Source organism: Brassica rapa, chromosome A08 (genome assembly GCF_000309985.2).
Source record: "Brassica rapa cultivar Chiifu-401-42 chromosome A08, CAAS_Brap_v3.01, whole genome shotgun sequence".
Lineage (NCBI taxonomy): Eukaryota > Viridiplantae > Streptophyta > Magnoliopsida > Brassicales > Brassicaceae > Brassica > Brassica rapa.
The window spans coordinates 15177937-15197381 of record NC_024802.2 but is presented as its reverse complement, the minus strand read 5'-3'; the positions used below and the strand labels follow the sequence as shown (position 1 = coordinate 15197381).

Genomic DNA, 19445 nt, shown 5'->3' with positions numbered 1-19445 from the left:
AATTATAGCTTTAGGAATTTTCTAAAGCAACAGTCAATTTTTTAAAGCCTAAAATTTGTAAGGCAAATTTATTTGTAAAGCCACAGCAGTCACAGTTGCAAACAATTGGACAAATCGTTTCACAAATGGTTTCACAGTCAATAACTGAATTTACTCTTCCTTTAGTATCTTACGTAAATGGTTTCAAAAAACAACAAATTATGGCTTTAGGATTTTTCTAAAGCAACAGTCAAATTTTTAAAACCTAAAATTTGTAAAGCAAATTTATTTGTAAAGCCACAGCAGTCACAGTTGCAAACAATCGGACAAATCGTTTCACAAATGGTTTCACAGTCAATAACTGAATTTACTCTTCCTTTAGTATCTTACGTAAATGGTTTCAAAAAACAACAAATTATAGCTTTAGGATTTTTCTAAAGCAACAGTCAATTTTTTAATTCCTAAAATTTGTAAAGCCACAGCAGTCAAATATATATTTTTCAAATGGCTAATTTAAAGATAAATATTTGCTAAATTACTAATTCTCTATAATCATGCCATATCACTTATGGGACAAATCGTTTCACAAATGCATTGTGTCATGTACATGTTGCTCTCAAATTTAGCTGGCGCAATCTTTGTCATCCTCACTTCTAGTTCCCTCCCCAATATCACCAATACAAACATTTGTTGATTACAAAATTAAGGCAAAACATTTTTTTGATGTTCGCTCTTTTCCTTCTGAACAACAATTTCTTCAAGAAATTATTTCTTTCTTGGAACCATCTCCATTTTCTCAGCTTTCCATTTGTACTTGCTCTGGACGATCAATGCATTATGTAATTCCTACTACCATCATGAGTAACTCTAGTATGATCATCCTTGGCTTTGTATGGTGAACTTTTTGTGAGTCTTCTATACGTCACTGGAGAGAGGTTTTTTTTGTGGAAATTTATTTGTGTTGGTTGTTTAAATTGTAGATAACACTCTTAGTTGCTTATTTAAGTTAGTAAGCATTTTCGACACTCTTATTATAACTTCGCCGAAGCTATTACAATATACCATCACTACAGACAAAAACTCAATCATAATCAAACACCCACGAACACCTTAGTGTGTATTCTGAATCTAACACCCATAAACACCTTAGTGTGTATTCTGAATCTCTCTATTAACATTTTTAGACTTGCATTGGTTTAACTGTTTCAACAGTGCAAAAAAGCACATAAGAAAGTGATGAAATTTATAGACCGAAAGGAAGTATCGTTGAGACTATAGATGTGATGATTAAGATTTTTGTTACCCTTGTGTATGTCGTTGAGCTTATTTCTTGTTATGGTCAGCATTGTTTCAAGATCTTCCTTGATTGATATATCCGTTTCCATGTCAGCCTTTACATTTCCTTCCTTTTGTGGTGACTTGTAAATAATTTCTTCAGGACTTGAGCTTTATTAAGGTGACTTGTAAGTAATGTTGACTCCCACGATCTCCCAATTGATGTTTCCCGTGATATTCTTCAAAAAACACTTGCTGCTAGTGTAATAGAAATACGAAGAATGATACAAACCAAATAAAGACAAACGAAACTTTCGAAGTGATGAACTCCTTACGCTTCACGAAACCACAATCTATTAATTTATTCAATACACTACCAATCTAGTAAACTGAATCATAGCATGAGGAGAACGTAACATGCAAGAGGCAGGACATGTCAACCACAAAGACTTAACATCATATGGTCTCTTAAATTTGGTGATATGAGTAATGTTTTACCTCTTTCTCGTGATCGTCAATGTGTCTGAACCCAATCTAAAATCAAAAAGAAAGTATATTAGTGCATATAAAAGAAAATAGGCGAAAGACTGGAACCGAAGGGTTGACGTGTAATACCTTAATCGCTTGTTCAATTGTTAACAGAACCAAGGCGCTGGTTCGAAGACCTAACAAAGCTAACTTGGCACCAATGCTATTCCATGGCAAAATCTAGATTCAGAAGTGTGATAGGTAACATAAATACATTTTTAAAACATCTTCCTCCAAATTCAAACCTTATGTCTCTAGATCTGAACCTTCTTCTTTCAGCTAGGGTGCTTCTTCCTCTTTCTTTGATGGATCGTATGGTAACCCAAGCCAAGTCTCCCCATCACTCCGATCAGTGTTCTCCCCGAGAATTTGTGAAATTATTACTCTGATTTGATTCAGGCGTTCACAGCTTCGAGTAGAAATCTAGCGACACTGCTTAGGAGGCTCAATCTAGACCGGGACTCTATTCTGCTTAGCACCGCATGTGAAAGAGGAAGACGACGGTCTTCTTGTTGGTCTTGCGGTCGCTGGAGATTGAAGCGTTTCCTTTGGGTTCCATCGGGATGATTGTTTGAGAGAAGCTTTTCAATTTTAATCGAGACACAAGCTAAGAGAAGAGATTTATAAATAGACAAAGGGAGAGGAAGGTGAAAAGGATCCATTGAATGAGTTCAAGCAAAGTTTGATTAGAGAGGTGAAGGTATGCGATGAAACCGATTTAGAGAGAAGAGTAATGCAAGATGTGGAAGTCGAAAGGTAAAAGAAAAACGACGGAAAGAGAGAATGAGTTGCAAGGAAAAGAAGCACAAAACAAAATAAGAAAATATAAAAAAAGAAGCCCAAAACAAAACTCTAAGCCCAAAGATGACATGGATGATTGCTGAAATATTAGTGGTTGATTTTCTGATCTGATGTGGCATAGGTAAGAATGCTTCTTATTCTCCTTTTAATAGTGTTAGATAGTAATAGTTTTTTTATTTGTGAGATGATTAATTATGATAAAAACTTTCAACAAGATGTTAAGAATCCAATTTTTTAAGAAATCCTGTAAGTTTCACAGCTAAACATTTGCTAGCGATCACATTGTCATTGGCCAATGCTGGCCACGCATCTCTAACGTTCGTACACGACAAAAACTTTAGCCTTATCGATAAGATTAGTTAAATAATCATTTTGGCTAGTTACACGTAACAGAGTTAATTCTCCCTTCTATATATTGCGTATGTTTAACATTCATTCATCAATGAAGAATCATTTCCCCTTAACTATTTTCTTATGTTATTATCTTTTCGTCTCTCTTTTACTTGGATCGAAATTTATCTTCTCAATACTTTCCTCTATCGTTTTTAAGCTTTGGAAAACATATACAAACTTGATATCTTTCACATTATCATATGTACTCCCCTACAATGGCTGTACCTCTTCAAACGAAGTGCACTCTAAGTCCCATCACAAACAACATACCAAGAAGCCATTGTCCGTCGCTTCTCCGTGCACGTGTTACGTGCTCTCTTATCCCCGCCAAGAAGTCTCATCCTAACCGTGAGAAGCTCGTTCTTGAGAAACGCCTTGTGAACCCTCCTCCCTCCAACGACCCAACTCTACAATCTACACTGACCCACCGGTTATGGGTCGGAGCGGGTTGCACCACCGTGTTTGCCTCTTTTGCCAAGTCTATTATTGGAGGGTTTGGTTCTCATATCTTGCTCGAACCAGCTTTAGCCGGTTACGCAGGTTACATCTTAGCTGATCTTGGCTCTGGTCTATACCACTGGGCCATCGATAACTACGGTGATGAGTCAACGCCTCTCGTAGGAACCCAAATCGAAGCTGCACGAGGTCACCACAAATGGCCTTGGATAATCACCATACGTCAATTTGCAAATAATTCACACGCTCTGGCTCGTGGAATAACCTTTACGGTTCTTCCACTAGTTCTTGCATGTAATGACCCGGTGGTTCATGGCTTTGTGAGCATGTTTGCATTTTGCATATTGTTTTGCCAACAATGTCATGCTTGGGCTCATGAAAGAAAGAGTAAGCTTCCACCTCTTGTTGTGGCGTTTCAGGACATGGGGCTTCTCCTTTCACGAAGACAGCACGTGAATCATCACCGCCACCACCGTACGTATATGAGTTACTGCATAGTGAGTGGGGTATGGAACAATGTTTTGGATGACAATAAGATCTTTGAGGCATTAGAAAAGGTGTTATATGTCCAGTTCGGGGTGAAACCTAGGTCATGGAGCGACCCAAACTCCGAATGAACATAGAATTTGATATCTCCAACAACCTAGCATATACATTAATCATCCAGAAAAATATTTGATACAATTTCTTAAATAAGTAAATCATTAAACGATATATTCTCCATCTTTTGTTTTATCTTATTTCTCATCTTGTAATAATGTTCTTGTATTGTCTCATATAAAGGTGATGATTGGTAAGTGCTGTAGCTTTATATTTTTTGCTGTAGAATTTAATCTGTAGATTTATTTGCTGTAGCTTTCTTTGTTGTAGATTTCTAAAGCACTAATTTTTTGCTCTGGAAATAAAGCTCTCTACAGCCATATTTTGATTTTGCAGAGATTTTTTTGCTGTGAGTTTTTTAAGGAAAGCAAAGCTCGATTGGTTGAGATATATAGCTGTAGACTAAATTTTAGCTGTCCAGAGCATCTACAGCCTCAACCAATCATCCCCAAAGTCTCGAATACCTCTTTTGTTTCTCTATTTGGAAAGCATTTTCCCACAAGCTTAATGGGAACATAGAACATGGTGTTTTGCTGGAAAAGTAAATAAATAAATAAACCAACCAATGAAAAATTCCTAAATTTACAGCTTCTTCAAAAATTAAAGCAATAATGTGGTTAATACATTTACAGTCATCTTTTATTTATTCTACTGTAAGTCAAGACGCCAAACTGCACACTTTTACTATTAGGAAAATATATTAAAATTGTATAATTTTAACTTGTAATTCCATAAGAAAATGTGATGCGATTGATTAATTATGTTCCCTAGTTCAGTAAATACAACTATGACTTTCGAATAAAAAGGGCACACTTAAATAATTAATGAAATCTAATCTTATAACCATCTCATGTATATTAATAGAGAAACATTTGAAAAATTGTAACATTGAGTTTGTATTAATTAAAAAAAGGTTTTGCTTAAATATTACTTAATTATGATGTCAATTTAGTTTACATAGCAATATAAGAATTAATTAAAAAATTAATAAGTACAAAATCCAATTGTTAGAAAAACTTATATTAACCCAAACATAAATGTATATGAGATGATAAACTTAATATTCAGCGATCTCATTAAATGAATTTTTTTTTAAAATGGCTCAAGGTTGATTTATATTGTGATCCAACATGATATGTTTTTTCTAAAAGTGTAAGATATACTCTTAGTATTTATTACTTGGACAACAGTTTAAATCAAAGTTTGATATATATTATGGTCTAAGTATTGCATGCTTTTGCTATAAATCGGAAAGTAATGATTTTTTTAATTGTTGTTTTTTTATTAATAACAAAGAGACACATCTATTCAAAACTATTTTCTTAATAAAAGAAGAAAAAATAAGAATATTGTTCGGTTCTTAAACCTTCATTGCCTACAAAAATTTATATAAAGAGTAATACAAAAATTAAGTTGTTTTGTTATTACCAAACAAACTTATATATCAAATATTTTTCGTTGCGACACAATTCTTTAGAATTTAAATTATGAAATTCATATTGAAGATTAAGAAAAAGTTTTGGCACCTGCCTAACTATTTTTTGTAGTCTAGAAAAACATTAATAATGCAATTTCTTATTAGTTAATTATATATATCACGTTAATCTAATTTGCATCCTATACAAAGTATGGGTTGCAAACAAATAATACATCATCTTTCAATATTTAGATCTTAAATATAGGGTTTGATTGGTGACATGAGTTAGACTTGATTAAGTTTGAGTTATGAGCATAACTCAAAAATGTTACCAATCATGAGGTTACTTTATTTTTTTGAGTTAATATTTGAGTTATAATGTATTATCATTGATTTATAATTTTGAGACACTTCTTTGGAAAAATTGATAACTCAACTCTTAACTCAACATCAAACAAAATTCAATGTATTAGAAGTTGAGTTACTATTTTTTTTTGTATTGTGTTAGTTATCCTACGTTATATATATATTTTTAACAATTTTATATTTTTCAATACATCCACTATCCCACGTTTAGCTTTTGGAATTCATAATATGTTTTCAAAAAAACGTAAATACCTATTTACTCATTAGTCAAATATGTTTATAAACAATTATTTCCATTTCAATTATTTAAACAAATATGTTCATATAATTTTAGCTGCTAATTCTGTTTAATAGTTCAAATTTTTACAAACATAAAATATTATACATAAATATATAGGTATTTTTATAATATTCAAAAAGTATATTTCCTTAATTTTAAGTTCATTATTTAATATAATATACTTTTTGTAAATTATATTTATAATAAATATTAATATTATTGTATTCATTATTTTTAAAAATTATACCTACTGCAACTTACACATCAAAAATGTTACCAGTCAACAAGTTTAATAAATATAATAATTCATATTTTTACAGCGAACTCACTACATAAATCTACAGTTTCTACCACGTAATTTCTACTGCGAGTTACATCAGATCATAATTTTTATTGTAACTCAATTCTAATACAACATGTCACCAATCGGAGCCATAATAATAGTCGAATCGCAGAATTTTATGTTGTCTTAATGTGATCAATAACCAAACTATACTTCAAACTATATAAGTCTAACCTAATTTGTAATTGTCTTTTTAATATTTTAATTTTCCATCTTATGTTAAAACGAAAGTAAAAATCTGATATTCTGAAAATTAGTGTAAGTTCAAAATCGAAAATAAATAATTTACTGATAAGTTAGTAAAAGAAAATATCCAAATATATTGGCACAACATATAGATGATTATATAAACAATAAAAAAATTGTATACATATAAAAATAATTTGATCGTATATAAATCTTAAATTTGTTAATACAATATATTTAATATTTCAATATTGTAATTTAATCCGCGTAAAACACAGATCTCATCCTAGTTTTTATTAATTTGAGAAATTTCTTATCTGTATGATATCAACAATGAACAATAACTACTTATGCGCAACTCTTTAGATGATAGACTTTAATCATTCAAAATTTTCTTTTTTTTTAGTTTACTACGTGAATATTCCTCTATGAAGAAGATCAAGTTCAATTAATAACTGTTCCTCACTCTTGGCTATCTTTTCCGTCATTATGTATGTTCTTATGATCTAGTCTAGTGACTTCCATTGCACATGTAAGGAGAAGAATGACCTAGTCTAGTGACTTCCATTGCACATGTAATAAGATCTAGACGGTTTTGCTGGCAAATAATGGAAAGTGGGAGGTTTTTTCGGCGCGGATAACTGAATCTCTTTGAGCGTTGACATATCTCTTTATAGTAAGCAATGCATTAATTTAGTCCAGATCATCCATGACTCACGAAGTCATGAGTCTCATTAACTTTGTACAGCTCAAAAGCACACATAACACATTACATAGAGAATCTAATCCACTAATAACGTGGACATTGCCGAGGGCCGAGGCATCGTTATCGGAGACCACCTCCATTTGAGCGAATGAAATTAAAGACAAAATAAAACAAAACTTTTTTTTAGAATGCTCATCTATATTAAAAATATAATAAATACTTACAGTTAAATATATTATATATTTAATAAATTCAAAATGTTCTTTCCGTTTCAGATTATTTATCGTTGTAAGATAAAATTTTTGTTTTAAAATAAGTATTATTTTATAATTTCAATGCAAAATTTATTGATTTTATATTTTAATATATTTTTTAATTAGTTAAAATGTGGTTAAGTGTATTGGTAATAATGTTTTTATTTAATAAATTTACATAATTAAATGTTTTATTAATCTGTTTATCGAAGTCTAAAACGACAAGTAATCTGAAACGGATGAAGTATTTTCTAAAAACAGTTTAATAATATAACAAAACTTAGGTTCAGTTTAAATTCACCACCTCTTATAACCAATCAAAATGCCAACTAAATTATTAATGAAAATATTATTTAAAAAACAAAAATAATTGAAAAAAGAAAATGATGTCATTAACAAGACCCTAGATCTTAAATTCTAAACCCTAAATCCATAAACTCAAACTCTAAACCTTAAACCTAAACTCTAAACCCTAAATCTTAAATTCAAACTCTAAACCCTAAATCTTAAACTCAAACTCTAGATCATAAACCCAAATTTTATACCCTATACCCAAATCATAAACTTAAACTCTAAACCCAAACCATATATCCTAAACATGAATCCTAGACTCTAAACTCAAACCGTAAACCCTAAATCCAAAATGTTTGAATTTGAAGATATAGGATTTGAGTTTGGGTTTAGAGTTTACGGTTTTATTTAGGATCTAGGATTTGGATTTAGTATTTAGGGATTAAATTTAGATTATGATTTAGGGTTTTGTTAAGCATCATTATTTTTTTCAATTATTTTAAAATTTTAAATACAATTTAATATTTTTTATTAATTATTTATGTGACATTTTAATTGGCGGCGAGAGAAGTGGTGAATTTAAAAGTTTGGAGTGAACCTAAATTTTGTCTTTAGTAATACTAATGAAAGAAGTTTAAAATCTAAAAAAGTTAATTTTTGAGAAACGAAAGAAAATCTAGAAAATATATGGATGAGCTATTTTGTTGGAAGGGTATGGGGGATAATATCACATTTAAAAATGTTGGGTGTTATGCTGGTACCTTTACATTAATAAAGGATCCAAAATTTGAGACTTTTTCTATACGATTCACAGCTTGTAATGAGCTAGCGATCACAGTAGCTCCACCCTTCTCTAACGTACACCACAACACAACTTAAACTTAGCGTCATCTCTTCTTCTCATTGGTTTTTAGCTTTCACAAACACGTAAACTTTGATACATTTCATCCATAATCTCTCTTCAATGGCTGTATCACTTCAAACCAAGTACCCTCTAAGACCCATCACCAACAACATTCCAAGTACGCACCGTTATTCACTTCTCCATGTTCGTGTCACGTGCTCTGCTACTACCACCAGGAACAAGCCTCAAGCTAAGCTTGTGGTTGAGAACCGTTTTATGAGTCCTCCTCTTTCCAACGACCCATCTCTCCAGTCAACATGGACTCATCGTTTATGGGTTGCAGCTGGTTGCACTACATTTTTTGCTTCTTTATCTAAATCTATCATTGGAGGGGTTGGTTCTCATCTCTGGCTCGAACCAGCTCTAGCCGGTTATGCAGGGTACATCCTGGCTGATCTAGGCTCTGGTGTGTACCACTGGGCCATTGATAACTACGGTGATGAGTCAACTCCTATAGTAGGAACCCAAATCGAAGCGTTTCAGGGTCACCACAAGTGGCCTTGGACAATCACTAGAAGACAATTTGCTAACAATCTACACGCTCTGGCTCGAGTCATAACCTTCACGGTGCTTCCACTAGACCTTGCATTTAATGACCCGGTGGTTCATGGCTTTGTGAGCACGTTTGCGTTTTGCATAATGTTTAGCCAGCAGTTCCATGCCTGGGCTCATGGAACCAAGAGCAAGCTTCCACCTCTCGTGGTGGCGTTGCAGGACATGGGAGTGCTTGTTTCACGGAGAGAGCACGCGGAACATCACCGGGCACCGTATAACAACAATTATTGCATAGTGAGTGGGGCTTGGAACAAAGTTTTGGATGAGAGTAAGGTCTTTGAGGCGTTAGAGATGGTGTTGTATTTCAAGCTTGGGGTGAGACCGAGGTCATGGAGCGAGCCAAACTCTGAGTGGACAGAAGAAAAAGACATCTCCAACAACCACAAGGTTTAAAATGTGTTTGAAAAAGAATTATTTATACATGCACAAGAGAATTGAAGGAGCATAATAATATAAGATTTACTTTTCATAATGTTAAATGCACAAAGAGAGCATGTAACAGTTTTACGTATCACATCCAACGAATAGTAAATAGAAGAGAGACACAAAGGAACCAGTATTGACATTTTCCATCTTTACGCCATTGTTGATCATTGCGTGGCGCTCCTGAAAATAAGTTTCAAATATACAAAAGTTTCAGGACTCAAATTGAAGAATGTATGAATATGATTTTCTGCATCTTTCATCTATTGGCGAAAGAAAAAAATGTGAAACTTGGATTGGTTAATACTTTTTGACTTGGCATCTTAAAAGAAGTTGTTCTTCTTTCTCGTTTTTGAATTACTTGGGGTTATATATAGATATCGCAACAGTTATAGTCCAAAAGAGTAGAAGAGCTAAGCACACAACATCGAACGTTTGGAAAAAAACATAACTGCTAAATGATAAAGACAAGCATATCCACCTATCTACCGTTTTTCTTGTTCTTTGGTCAGAGCAACTTCAAGACTCATGTGGCCTGGTTTCCCATCCATGGTTTTCCTTACAATGCCAAGGTGATCACCAGCCAAATCCGTCGAAGAAGGATCTGCACAACACTTGTAACTTAGGTAGAAGATTGCATTATCTGCTTTGAGCTTATCAAGGGGCTCATCTTCAAAAGTTTCCACAACAGCCTTGTTGAGCTCCAAGGGTAGGTCACCATCAAAACCCTGCAGTTACATGTGTAAGACACAACAAGTTTCAATTTGTTATTTGGGAGATAACAGATTGCAAAAAAAAAAAAGAATAAGACTTACACGATCTGTTTTGGAGAAGAAGGCGACTTCCATGAGAAGTTGCAGCCAGTCATTGTCATGCATCTCTGATTCTGGCACCTGCGTATGAATGAATGATACCAACCTTTTTTTTGTCACAATATAAAAGTTAAAACTCCATGAATGATCTGATGTTATTATTACCACGTAATATTTTCTACTGTTACTTTCCAAGGCCTCATCAGAAAACCATTTGGGCATTGGACCTTTGTAGAAATCATGTAGCTTGTTCTTGTCCCAATTATCATCCAGACGCTCGTTACCTGATGTCTCTAAAAACAGTTAGTAAATACCCTTTTAAAAGAGAGCTATCCATAAACAGTTAATTATAGTCCTTAATAAATTCTTACGTATAGGTTCAATTCTGGAGGCTAAGTTGATCCACAAAAGTCTGACACCCAATGAACGGCGAGGTCCAAAATCGCTTAACAGCGTCTGAAAAGACAAGACCGAGCCAGTGGCCGGATCAGTTGCCTCCAAAGTTATGAAGGAGTCGTCGGATGAAGTCATCTGATCCCTACAAATCTCCCAGCTTTTAAATTTAAAGTTTGTTCCCTGTCAAAACCAAAAAAATAAACTCAGAAAAGAAGGTTGTCATCATAGAGAGACAGTGAATAGCGATGAATTAACCTTCTGAAGATTGTAGCACTGGAGTCCAATCCTACCACAGAGACGGATATCATAGTTAGGATCATCTCCCCATTCTGACCTATATAATATAGGCGGATCCAGACCATCAGCCTAGCAAAAATTAAACGAGCTTATTATATGGTCCATCAGTCGAATCATCTCATCCGCTAAACATATATATATAAGATATCTTCTTACTTGGAAGTCCGAATCATCTCTTCCATGATCATTAAACAGCGATGCACCGTTCCCAATCTCCTCCTCCATATCCCCCAAACCTGTCATCAGAGAGCAGGACAAGTCGAATATTAATAACCTAGAGAGCGAATACAATAATGGTTCGTTTTATAGATGTATATATAATGTTTGGGTCTATGTTTAATTTGGAAAAACTAAACAAAAGAATTATTTAGAAAATAAGTTTTATAATAAATATTCATTTACATATTTAAAATATTCAAAAATATTTCATAAGTGGTTATGATTTTCTCCCTTTCATAATGAAAACAAATTGTGGAAGCATGGTGGTGTAATGGTTAAGGTTTAAATTTTAAAGGCTTTTACATCATTTAGGGTTTGATTGTGATATAGTCCGTCGGTCCAAATATTATGGAGAAAGCTACATCATGGAATCACTGTTTGAGAAGCTGTTTATAATGTTTGCATATTCCGGAGATAGTTGATCATATCTAATAGAATAGATATTATATGATGATGTAATCAACAATTTAATTAATATTTTTAAAAAATGGAAACAAATCTGGTTATAAAAAATAGATAAAGATTACTATTTTTTCTTATTTAAAAATCCTTAACATTATAATATTTTGAGTTATTTTTAAAAAATATTATAGTTAACAAAAAATTCCAATTTAGATAAGTCGGAAATAAACCACTATCCAGACCCAAACATACGGGTCTCATCTGAAACCAAAACAGATTGAGGAGAATAAAATCTGTTTATCGACAAGCTTCTCGAAGCAAAGCACCAAAGAAGACCACCCCGTCCACAAAAACCATTGCTGAACAAAAAATTTAAAAGAAACTAGACCGAAAACAGAAGAGCCTTAACCGAGTAAAGACTATAGATGACCATCAAAAATGCAAGAGGGAGAGAGAGAGACCGAAGCCACATTTCTCAACAAGCTTGCCTCCACCACCTTCAACAAAACACTTATCCTGACACCATCTTTAAAGCAGTTGTTTCCCATAATGAATCCATACTTTTTTATCAATGTCAAAAATTAAATTAATTATTTAAAATTAAATATTATTGAAGTATTTTAATATATAAAATATTAAATTTTAGAATATTTTAAAAAGAAAGGCTATAATATAATTTTTTTATTAATTTTAATTTTTCAGAATTAATGAAAGAAATAATAAATGTTAATTTTTTTAAAAAAAAATTTGGTTGTAGCTGATTGCTTCCGTTTCTTTGTTTTCCTCTTCTTATTAGCAAGTGAGCATTGATTCTTGCATGAAATGACTCGTGGTTCATGCAGGATTGGCCTTGGGCCAAGCTTAATGAAACTTTCACTTCATGCTCCTAATTTTACAGTCCCTCACATAAAAAAAATTCCATAGATTTTATAAAATCAATTTATTACGTGACCCAGTTAATAACAAATGCATATGATGTATTGGTTATACCACCGGTTCTAGATTTTTTATACAACATTTGAATACCATCATAAGCTTTTTATATATGAATTATCGTTGTTGGTATTGAAATGTTGTGTGTATGTTTAACAAACCGGTCAAATCAGTGTACGTTGGCAATGAAATGTTGTATAAGAAATCTTGAACCAGTGGTTTTTTTTTTTTTTTGAACCAGTGGATCTTGAACCAGTGGATTTTATTTAACAGCTTCCGATCTTCGTGGCTTCTTCTACGAGGATGATGGTTCTTGAGCTATGAAACTGTGTCCGCTGGAAAAAAAATATCCATAATAGCAGTGCGGCTCTTGATGGCCTCTCATAAGGCAAACCACGCCGTTTCCAACCTGAATCCATTTCAAGTTGCATGATAATTTAGACCAAAAAAAAGTTGCATGATAATTCTCTGGTTCGAAGATTCGGCAACGAACACTTACAAAGTAGGTTAGAAAGAGAGAGTTTAGAGAGGAAGAAAAGAAAGAACCTTGAAAATAGGCGTTACTGGTATAACGATTCTATTATATACTCATTCATAGCATGTATACATCTCATATACATAAGACTTGTATAATAATAAATAACGACCAGCTTTATGGGGATAAGCTATAACAACAACAATAAAGGGGCTTATTAATCGAAGTTGGCCAGGTTATTTATCCATCGTTTCTAGTCTTCTAACGTTAGTTATCTTTTAATTTCAATACCAAACCCCAAAACTCCTTATCCAAAGGTTCGCATCGCCAACAAAACTCGCTCAAAGACTCCCTACACTTTTCAAGCCTCACCAAAACAGGAATCAGCTCGGCCGGATCAGCTGTTCTCTTGTCCAATTCTTCAAACCTTATCTTGATCAATCTCATCACCGATACATAATCTTGTTCCATTAGTCCTATCATCCTAATAATAATTATGTTCGGTTTCTCCAGCGGGGTTTCTGGCCTGGCATTTATCTGTTCGAATAGATTCACCAAAAAATCGACTTGTTTGAAAATGCAATCGGTTGTGTAAGACGAGACTCGTTGAGTCTCCAAACGCTTTTCTTCAAATTTTTCTTTTATGTTTGGAGTAACGCCTAAAACCTCCGCAATGCATAAATAAATATTAAGATAATTTTTGTACCTATATATTCAGATGAACAACAATTTTTAATAATCAAAATATAATAGAAAATAAAGGAATAAATCAATATATATCCCTGTTAATTTTTCTAATCCTTAAAACCAAAAGTATAACCAATACATATATGATCTTACCATCGAACCCATGGAACCAACTCTATAGTAAAACGAGATGAATCCACATTAAGATCATCCAACTTAAGATTACTCTCTCCTTGGTTATAAATCAAATTACGATGACTATTAGTGCCACGATGACCACCTTCTCCTTCATAACCCTTTTCAGATTTAATCATGTTATGGATAAGAATGAGGCATTTAGAAGCCACGCACACGTTCGTCGTCACACACAGCCTCTGCATAATCCCACTGATGGTCTGAGGAGAGTAACCCGTTGCCATGGTTGATTGGAGAAATTTGACGTATTTTTCGGAAGGTGATTTGTTCGAGGTATGACTCGTGGCTTTCAAGATAGCTTCGTCAATGGTTTTGGTGTTCACGGAACTACACATATGAACGACGTTGAGTTTCATGTGCGAGGCTTTGTCTTTTAATTTGCCACTCAAGGTTGTGAATGTTCCCATTTGATCAATACTTTTTTTAATATCGATTTTGTCTTTATGAATGTTTGTATATTGAGAAATGTGGGTTTGCATTTTGTAATATTTGAAGGGTTCAGTCAGTATATATATTCTTAAATTTGTTATTGAGTAAGGTCAAACACGTTTGAGTAAGAACAAACCCGTTTGAGTAAAGATCAAACACGTTCTTATCTTCTTCTTCTTCTTTTTCCTTTTTAAAAAGCACCTTTTTATCTTGATAATCATATCTTTCATTAGTCCATATACTAGATAGATTCCTTTTAATTTGCTTAAATACACTAGATAGTGTTGTCAAAAAAAAAGTAGATAGATTCTTAGACCGGATCTAATATTATTAAAAAAATATGCACTTTAAGATTGAATACATATATATATATATCTTGATATTTTATTAAAATGATAATTTTGAACTGTTTGTTTTTTTGTTCTATCCATACTATGCTTTATATCTTTATATATATAAAAATATATATAAATTAGATTTTGCTCTTTCCTTAAGTTTCCACATCTTTAGATATTTGACACATCATCATTAATTTTTAAATTGATAATTTATCCCTAAATTTTATCTACTTCTTATTTATATCAAATATTAACTTTTTTTTTTAAATAATCCATCTCCTTTAATCAAAATCTCATTTTTAATTCCCACCAAAATTTGTCATCAAGCTTGAAAGTAAAACTACATAATATCATTCAAAATATCTAAAATAATAGCTATAAAAAATTAATAAAAACAAAAATAGACAAATTCATCTATGATATTGATTTTTCATGTTCCTAAAACAGCCCTTAACGAAAGTGAGTCTCACATATTGTTTTTCTTTTTGAATCATTAAACTAAAGTTTAGAGAAACTAACATGCAAATGATCCAAAACCACAACCAAGATTTAATGCATAATCAAAATAGTAATTAAAAGTCTAAACCAAACAATAAAATCTAGTGAAAATATAATCTAAAAATACATAAAGATCAATTTATAATAGGTAAAGAAAATTATGAAGAACAAAAACCAGAAAAATCTGTTTACTATATTTTACACTTTTCACCAAACTTATAGTAACAAAAATGTGTAATTCAGAGTTTTATTTTCCTATTTTTAGTCACCGAACTCAAACTCTACAAATAATAAGAAACAACTTGAAAAACCACAATCAAATAGTAATACATATCAAAATATAGATTGAAAAGAAAAAGTTATAAAAATAAAATAAAACAAAATTATAAAAAAATGGTGAAAATATATAATATGATTCAAAAATACATAAGTTAAAAGAACAGACAGAAAATTATGAAAAGAAAAAGTAGAGAAATCTATTTAAAATACTACATTTTCCCGTCTTATTCAACCAAATTGAACAGATTTATTTATTCAAAAATGAGTGAAAAATAAGTGCAATGTTGTCATCTTTTGTGGAAGAATGTATTCTCGTTTAGTAAGGTTAACATTTCATCGAAGTACAACAAATCAGAGTGGCGCAGCGGAAGCGTGGTGGGCCCATAACCCACAGGTCCCAGGATCGAAACCTGGCTCTGATATTTTTTTTTCTTTTTAATTATTTTTTCGGGCAATATGTTTATGTATGTCTGGCCTTATTCGTATTTTCAATATTTCATTACATACTTATGTTTATGTATGTCCAATTGTTGTAAAGTTTGATATAAAATTGCGTCCTACAGTACATCCACAACGACAACAATAATGTCAATAACTGATCGACCTGAATCAGAGTTATCAATCTTAATTATACTTCTCTTTTTCATAGACAAGTTTAACCATATAATGTACTATAAATGAACCAAAAGTATAAAAAAAAGAGAGATGCTTGAACCCCTGACAATTTCACTTAATCTAGTTAACCAATTTGAAAACAATTAACTTCAGCAACACCTAATAGAAAACTGTCAGATCTAAACATTAAGCAGTGAGGTCAGGTGAAGAGAACAGATATATGTATATACATATATAATTTCAAGGAGTGGTGGACACAAATACTCGTTATTCATCTTATACTCGTCATATATTAATCTCGATTTTTCACGCACTCGTCGTTGTCAAGTTGGATATCAAATAAAATAAAATTTAGATATTTGAAAGTACAAAACAAGTAACAAGTATGAAAAAGTTAACTGTTCTACTTGATATTATCTGTTAGTTGCTCAAAGAATACATTTTTTTGTTATTGTGAGAAGAAAATAATGCTACAATAGAACGATTCCGTTTTTTCCGTTCTTCTCCTTTATAATATGCACAAATATTTCGTTTATAACTCTTATGTTATTTCTTACTATATAAACAAAATAAACTCTTATGTTCATTTTTAGTAGAGCATTATTTAGCAAATAATTTTTAAATACTAGAAATTAAATGCAAGTAACTCATATGTAACTCACAAGTATTCATATATAGCAAGTAATAAAACGGGATAAGTAACTCATTTTTCAGTAAGTACTCGAAATAACAAGTATTCATTTTTAACAAGTCAAGTATAAGTCAAAATTTTCATTACTCGTAAAAAGAAAATTAAGTATCAAATATTGCTAAAATAGCAAATATTCTACTTGTGCTCAGCCTTAATTTATTTTTTATTTTTTACCAGCCTTAATTTATTTCTCAAGAATATCTATTTAAAAACTACAACTAGATTCGGATTTGAGCATAACCCTATAAAACATTGATAATAAAATTTTCAAAGTTATATACATAGAAATGGACCATCAAAATTCTAAAAAAAATTATATTAAAATTCTTAAAAGATGTTGTTTATAGTCCATAAAATCTCAGATCCAGCTATGACTACAATTTACAACTAAGAACCCAATAATATGATACTTATGATTTCAAAAAGGAAAGATATGAGAGGCGATAACGAAGGCGACGGCGACACTCCCTCGACTGAAGGCGACACGGTGGCAACAGAAAAGGCTCGGGCTGAATCGGAATCGCTTGGCGGGACTGATATTCAGACAAGGGATCTAGGCGCCCCCTCTCCTTCGGTAGTGGAGGCAGATCTGGGCGCGGTTCGAGGGAGGGTTTCATACTCTTCTGTTTTGGTTGAGGGGTCAGCGGGTGTGGAACTGAGCCCTGAGTTTGTGGTTAAGGATGGCGTGGCGGCGGTCGAGATTCCTGCAGAGCTATTGGACGATTCAGAGCCACTATGGAAGTGTTTCCTTGTGGGTTATTTCATGAGTGAAGCCCCACATATTGGCTCGATTCATGCTACGGTAAATCGTCTCTGGGCGCAACCAGGAAGGAAATCAAGGATTGATGTACAATTATTGGGAAGACTACGGTTCTGTTCAGAATTGAGGATGCAGGGACTAGGCACAGAGTCTTGAGTAGGAAGTTCTGGCACATCTCTGAGGCTCCTCTTATGGTGGGTGTCTGGAATCCGGAGACAGCAAGCTCGCCACCGGACCTCTCAGCTATGCCGCTCTGGGTGGACCTGGTAAATGTCCCGGGGTACCTTTACTCGAAGAAGGGGCTAAGTTTCCTATTGCGCACAGCGGGGAAATTTATAAAGCTTCACCCGCACACTGAGCGTTGCATTCGAATGGATGTCGCGCGAGTTTTGGTTGAAGTAGATCTGACGAAACCTTTGCCCAACAAAATCAGTTTCAAGGATAAACATGGTGTTGATGTGCTGATCACAATAAGCTACCCTTGGCTCCCACCTAAATGCCTTTCGTGCGCTAAATGGGGGCACGTCGAAAGGAATTGTCAGGTTCAGAAGGCTTCTACTCCAAAGCGTTCTGGAAATCGTGAGGTACCGAATGATTCAGTTGTGATGGAAGGGTTTTCATCACGTGATATACCAGAAACTTCAGGTGCAGTAATTATGACAAAGCTAATGGCTGAGTTTGAGACCGTCTCTGGGAAGGAAAACTTATCTGCTGTCACTCTTGAGGAGAAGGGAAGTAAGAGTGTTGAAGGGGAGGATGTTGTTACGGGTGAGTGGGCGTTGGCTATGGGTAAAGCCAGTTACCCGGGTACTGAGTTAAACGATTTAGATGATAGTATCTCGCCAAATGGTTTCCAAGCATTACAGGATTTGCGGGAAGAGGGGGAGATAGAGAGTGATGATGAAGCTGAGGAAACAAGGGAGGAGGGTAATATGGAGACCAATTTGAAGGAATTGTCTACTCAGGAAAAGAGTATAGCTGCCGATGACAAAAGGGCTGAGGGTGGAAACGAGAAGCTGGTTGGCCCTCACAGGCCGGGTAGTTCTCATCGTAGTCGGGGCAGGGGTGCAAAGAAAGTATTCGTAAACACTAGGAGTTTGGTGAAAGCAGTGTCACAGCAACAGAAGGGATCGAATCAAACGAGAAAGGCTTCCTCCCGGAAGCTCTGATGTCGTCAATATTCGCTTGGAACATGCGTGGGTTCAATCAACCACGCAAACAACAGGCAGTAAGGCGCTGGGTAAAGGCTGCAAGATTGTCTATTGGATGTTTGTTGGAAACAAAAGTGAAGTTTGACAAGTTTCAGAAATTTTTTGATGGGACGTTTCCGGGTTGGAGTTTTCTACATAATTACTCTCATCACGGTCTAGGAAGAATTTGGGTTGTTTGGTCGGCTGGTGTGGAGGTCATCCCGGTTCTCACTAGTGCTCAGATGATCACAGTATGGGTGAGGTATAAAGACACGGGGGACACTTTCCTCTGTTCATTTGTCTATGCATCCAACTGTGCTATAGAGAGACGGCAGCTATGGAGTGATATGGAGTGGGTCAGTAGCTCTGTGGCGGGTAGCAATAATCCTTGGATTATGCATGGAGATTTCAACGTAGCGCTGTCAGTGCAAGAGCACTCTCGAGCTCTGGCTACGCACTCTGATCAGAGTTC

General features: G+C 33.8%; 3 protein-coding genes and 1 non-coding gene across 9 annotated transcripts; 3 read left to right on the top strand and 1 right to left on the bottom strand.

The window, feature by feature from the left end:
• Window positions 1-1187: 1187 nt before the first annotated feature.
• On the top strand, window positions 1188-5366 carry LOC103834822 (fatty acid desaturase 4, chloroplastic-like). Of its 2 annotated transcripts, XR_004450207.1 has the most exons (3): window positions 1188-2900; window positions 2938-4215; window positions 4487-5366. XR_004450207.1 is itself a non-coding variant. In XM_033277205.1 (2 exons), the coding sequence occupies exon 2, from the start codon at window positions 3177-3179 to the stop codon at window positions 4047-4049; it is 873 nt and encodes a 290-aa protein (XP_033133096.1). In that variant the 5' UTR covers window positions 1188-2900; window positions 2938-3176; the 3' UTR covers window positions 4050-5366. The 2 variants fall into 2 exon arrangements, 1 of the variants encoding a protein (XP_033133096.1); XM_033277205.1 differs by having other exon boundaries at window positions 2938-5366.
• Window positions 5367-8732: 3366 nt separating this feature from the next.
• LOC103835525 (fatty acid desaturase 4, chloroplastic-like) lies at window positions 8733-10756 on the top strand. 2 transcript variants are annotated; one of them, XM_033277203.1, is made up of 2 exons: window positions 8775-9633; window positions 10171-10756. In XM_033277203.1, exons 1-2 carry the CDS (start codon window positions 8840-8842, stop codon window positions 10172-10174), a joined length of 798 nt encoding a protein of 265 aa, XP_033133094.1. In that variant the 5' UTR covers window positions 8775-8839; the 3' UTR covers window positions 10175-10756. The 2 variants fall into 2 exon arrangements, with proteins under 2 accessions (XP_009109956.1, XP_033133094.1); XM_009111708.3 differs by lacking the exon at window positions 10171-10756 and having other exon boundaries at window positions 8733-9848.
• LOC103834821 (UPF0725 protein At5g63820) lies at window positions 10430-17666 on the bottom strand. 4 transcript variants are annotated; one of them, XM_033277195.1, is made up of 5 exons: window positions 11419-11543; window positions 11221-11331; window positions 10941-11145; window positions 10735-10853; window positions 10430-10650 (listed from the first exon to the last, which is right to left on the bottom strand). In XM_033277195.1, exons 1-5 carry the CDS (start codon window positions 11503-11505, stop codon window positions 10525-10527), a joined length of 648 nt encoding a protein of 215 aa, XP_033133086.1. In that variant the 5' UTR covers window positions 11506-11543; the 3' UTR covers window positions 10430-10524. The 4 variants fall into 4 exon arrangements, 2 of the variants coding, with proteins under 2 accessions (XP_033133086.1, XP_018509425.1); XM_018653909.2 differs by having other exon boundaries at window positions 10465-10853; window positions 11419-11527; XR_004450206.1 differs by lacking the exon at window positions 10430-10650 and adding an exon at window positions 14132-17666 and having other exon boundaries at window positions 10686-11145; window positions 11419-13997.
• On the top strand, window positions 16068-16139 carry TRNAM-CAU. Its single transcript has one exon. It is a non-coding gene; the product is annotated as a tRNA-Met (tRNA).
• Window positions 17667-19445: the final 1779 nt, after the last annotated feature.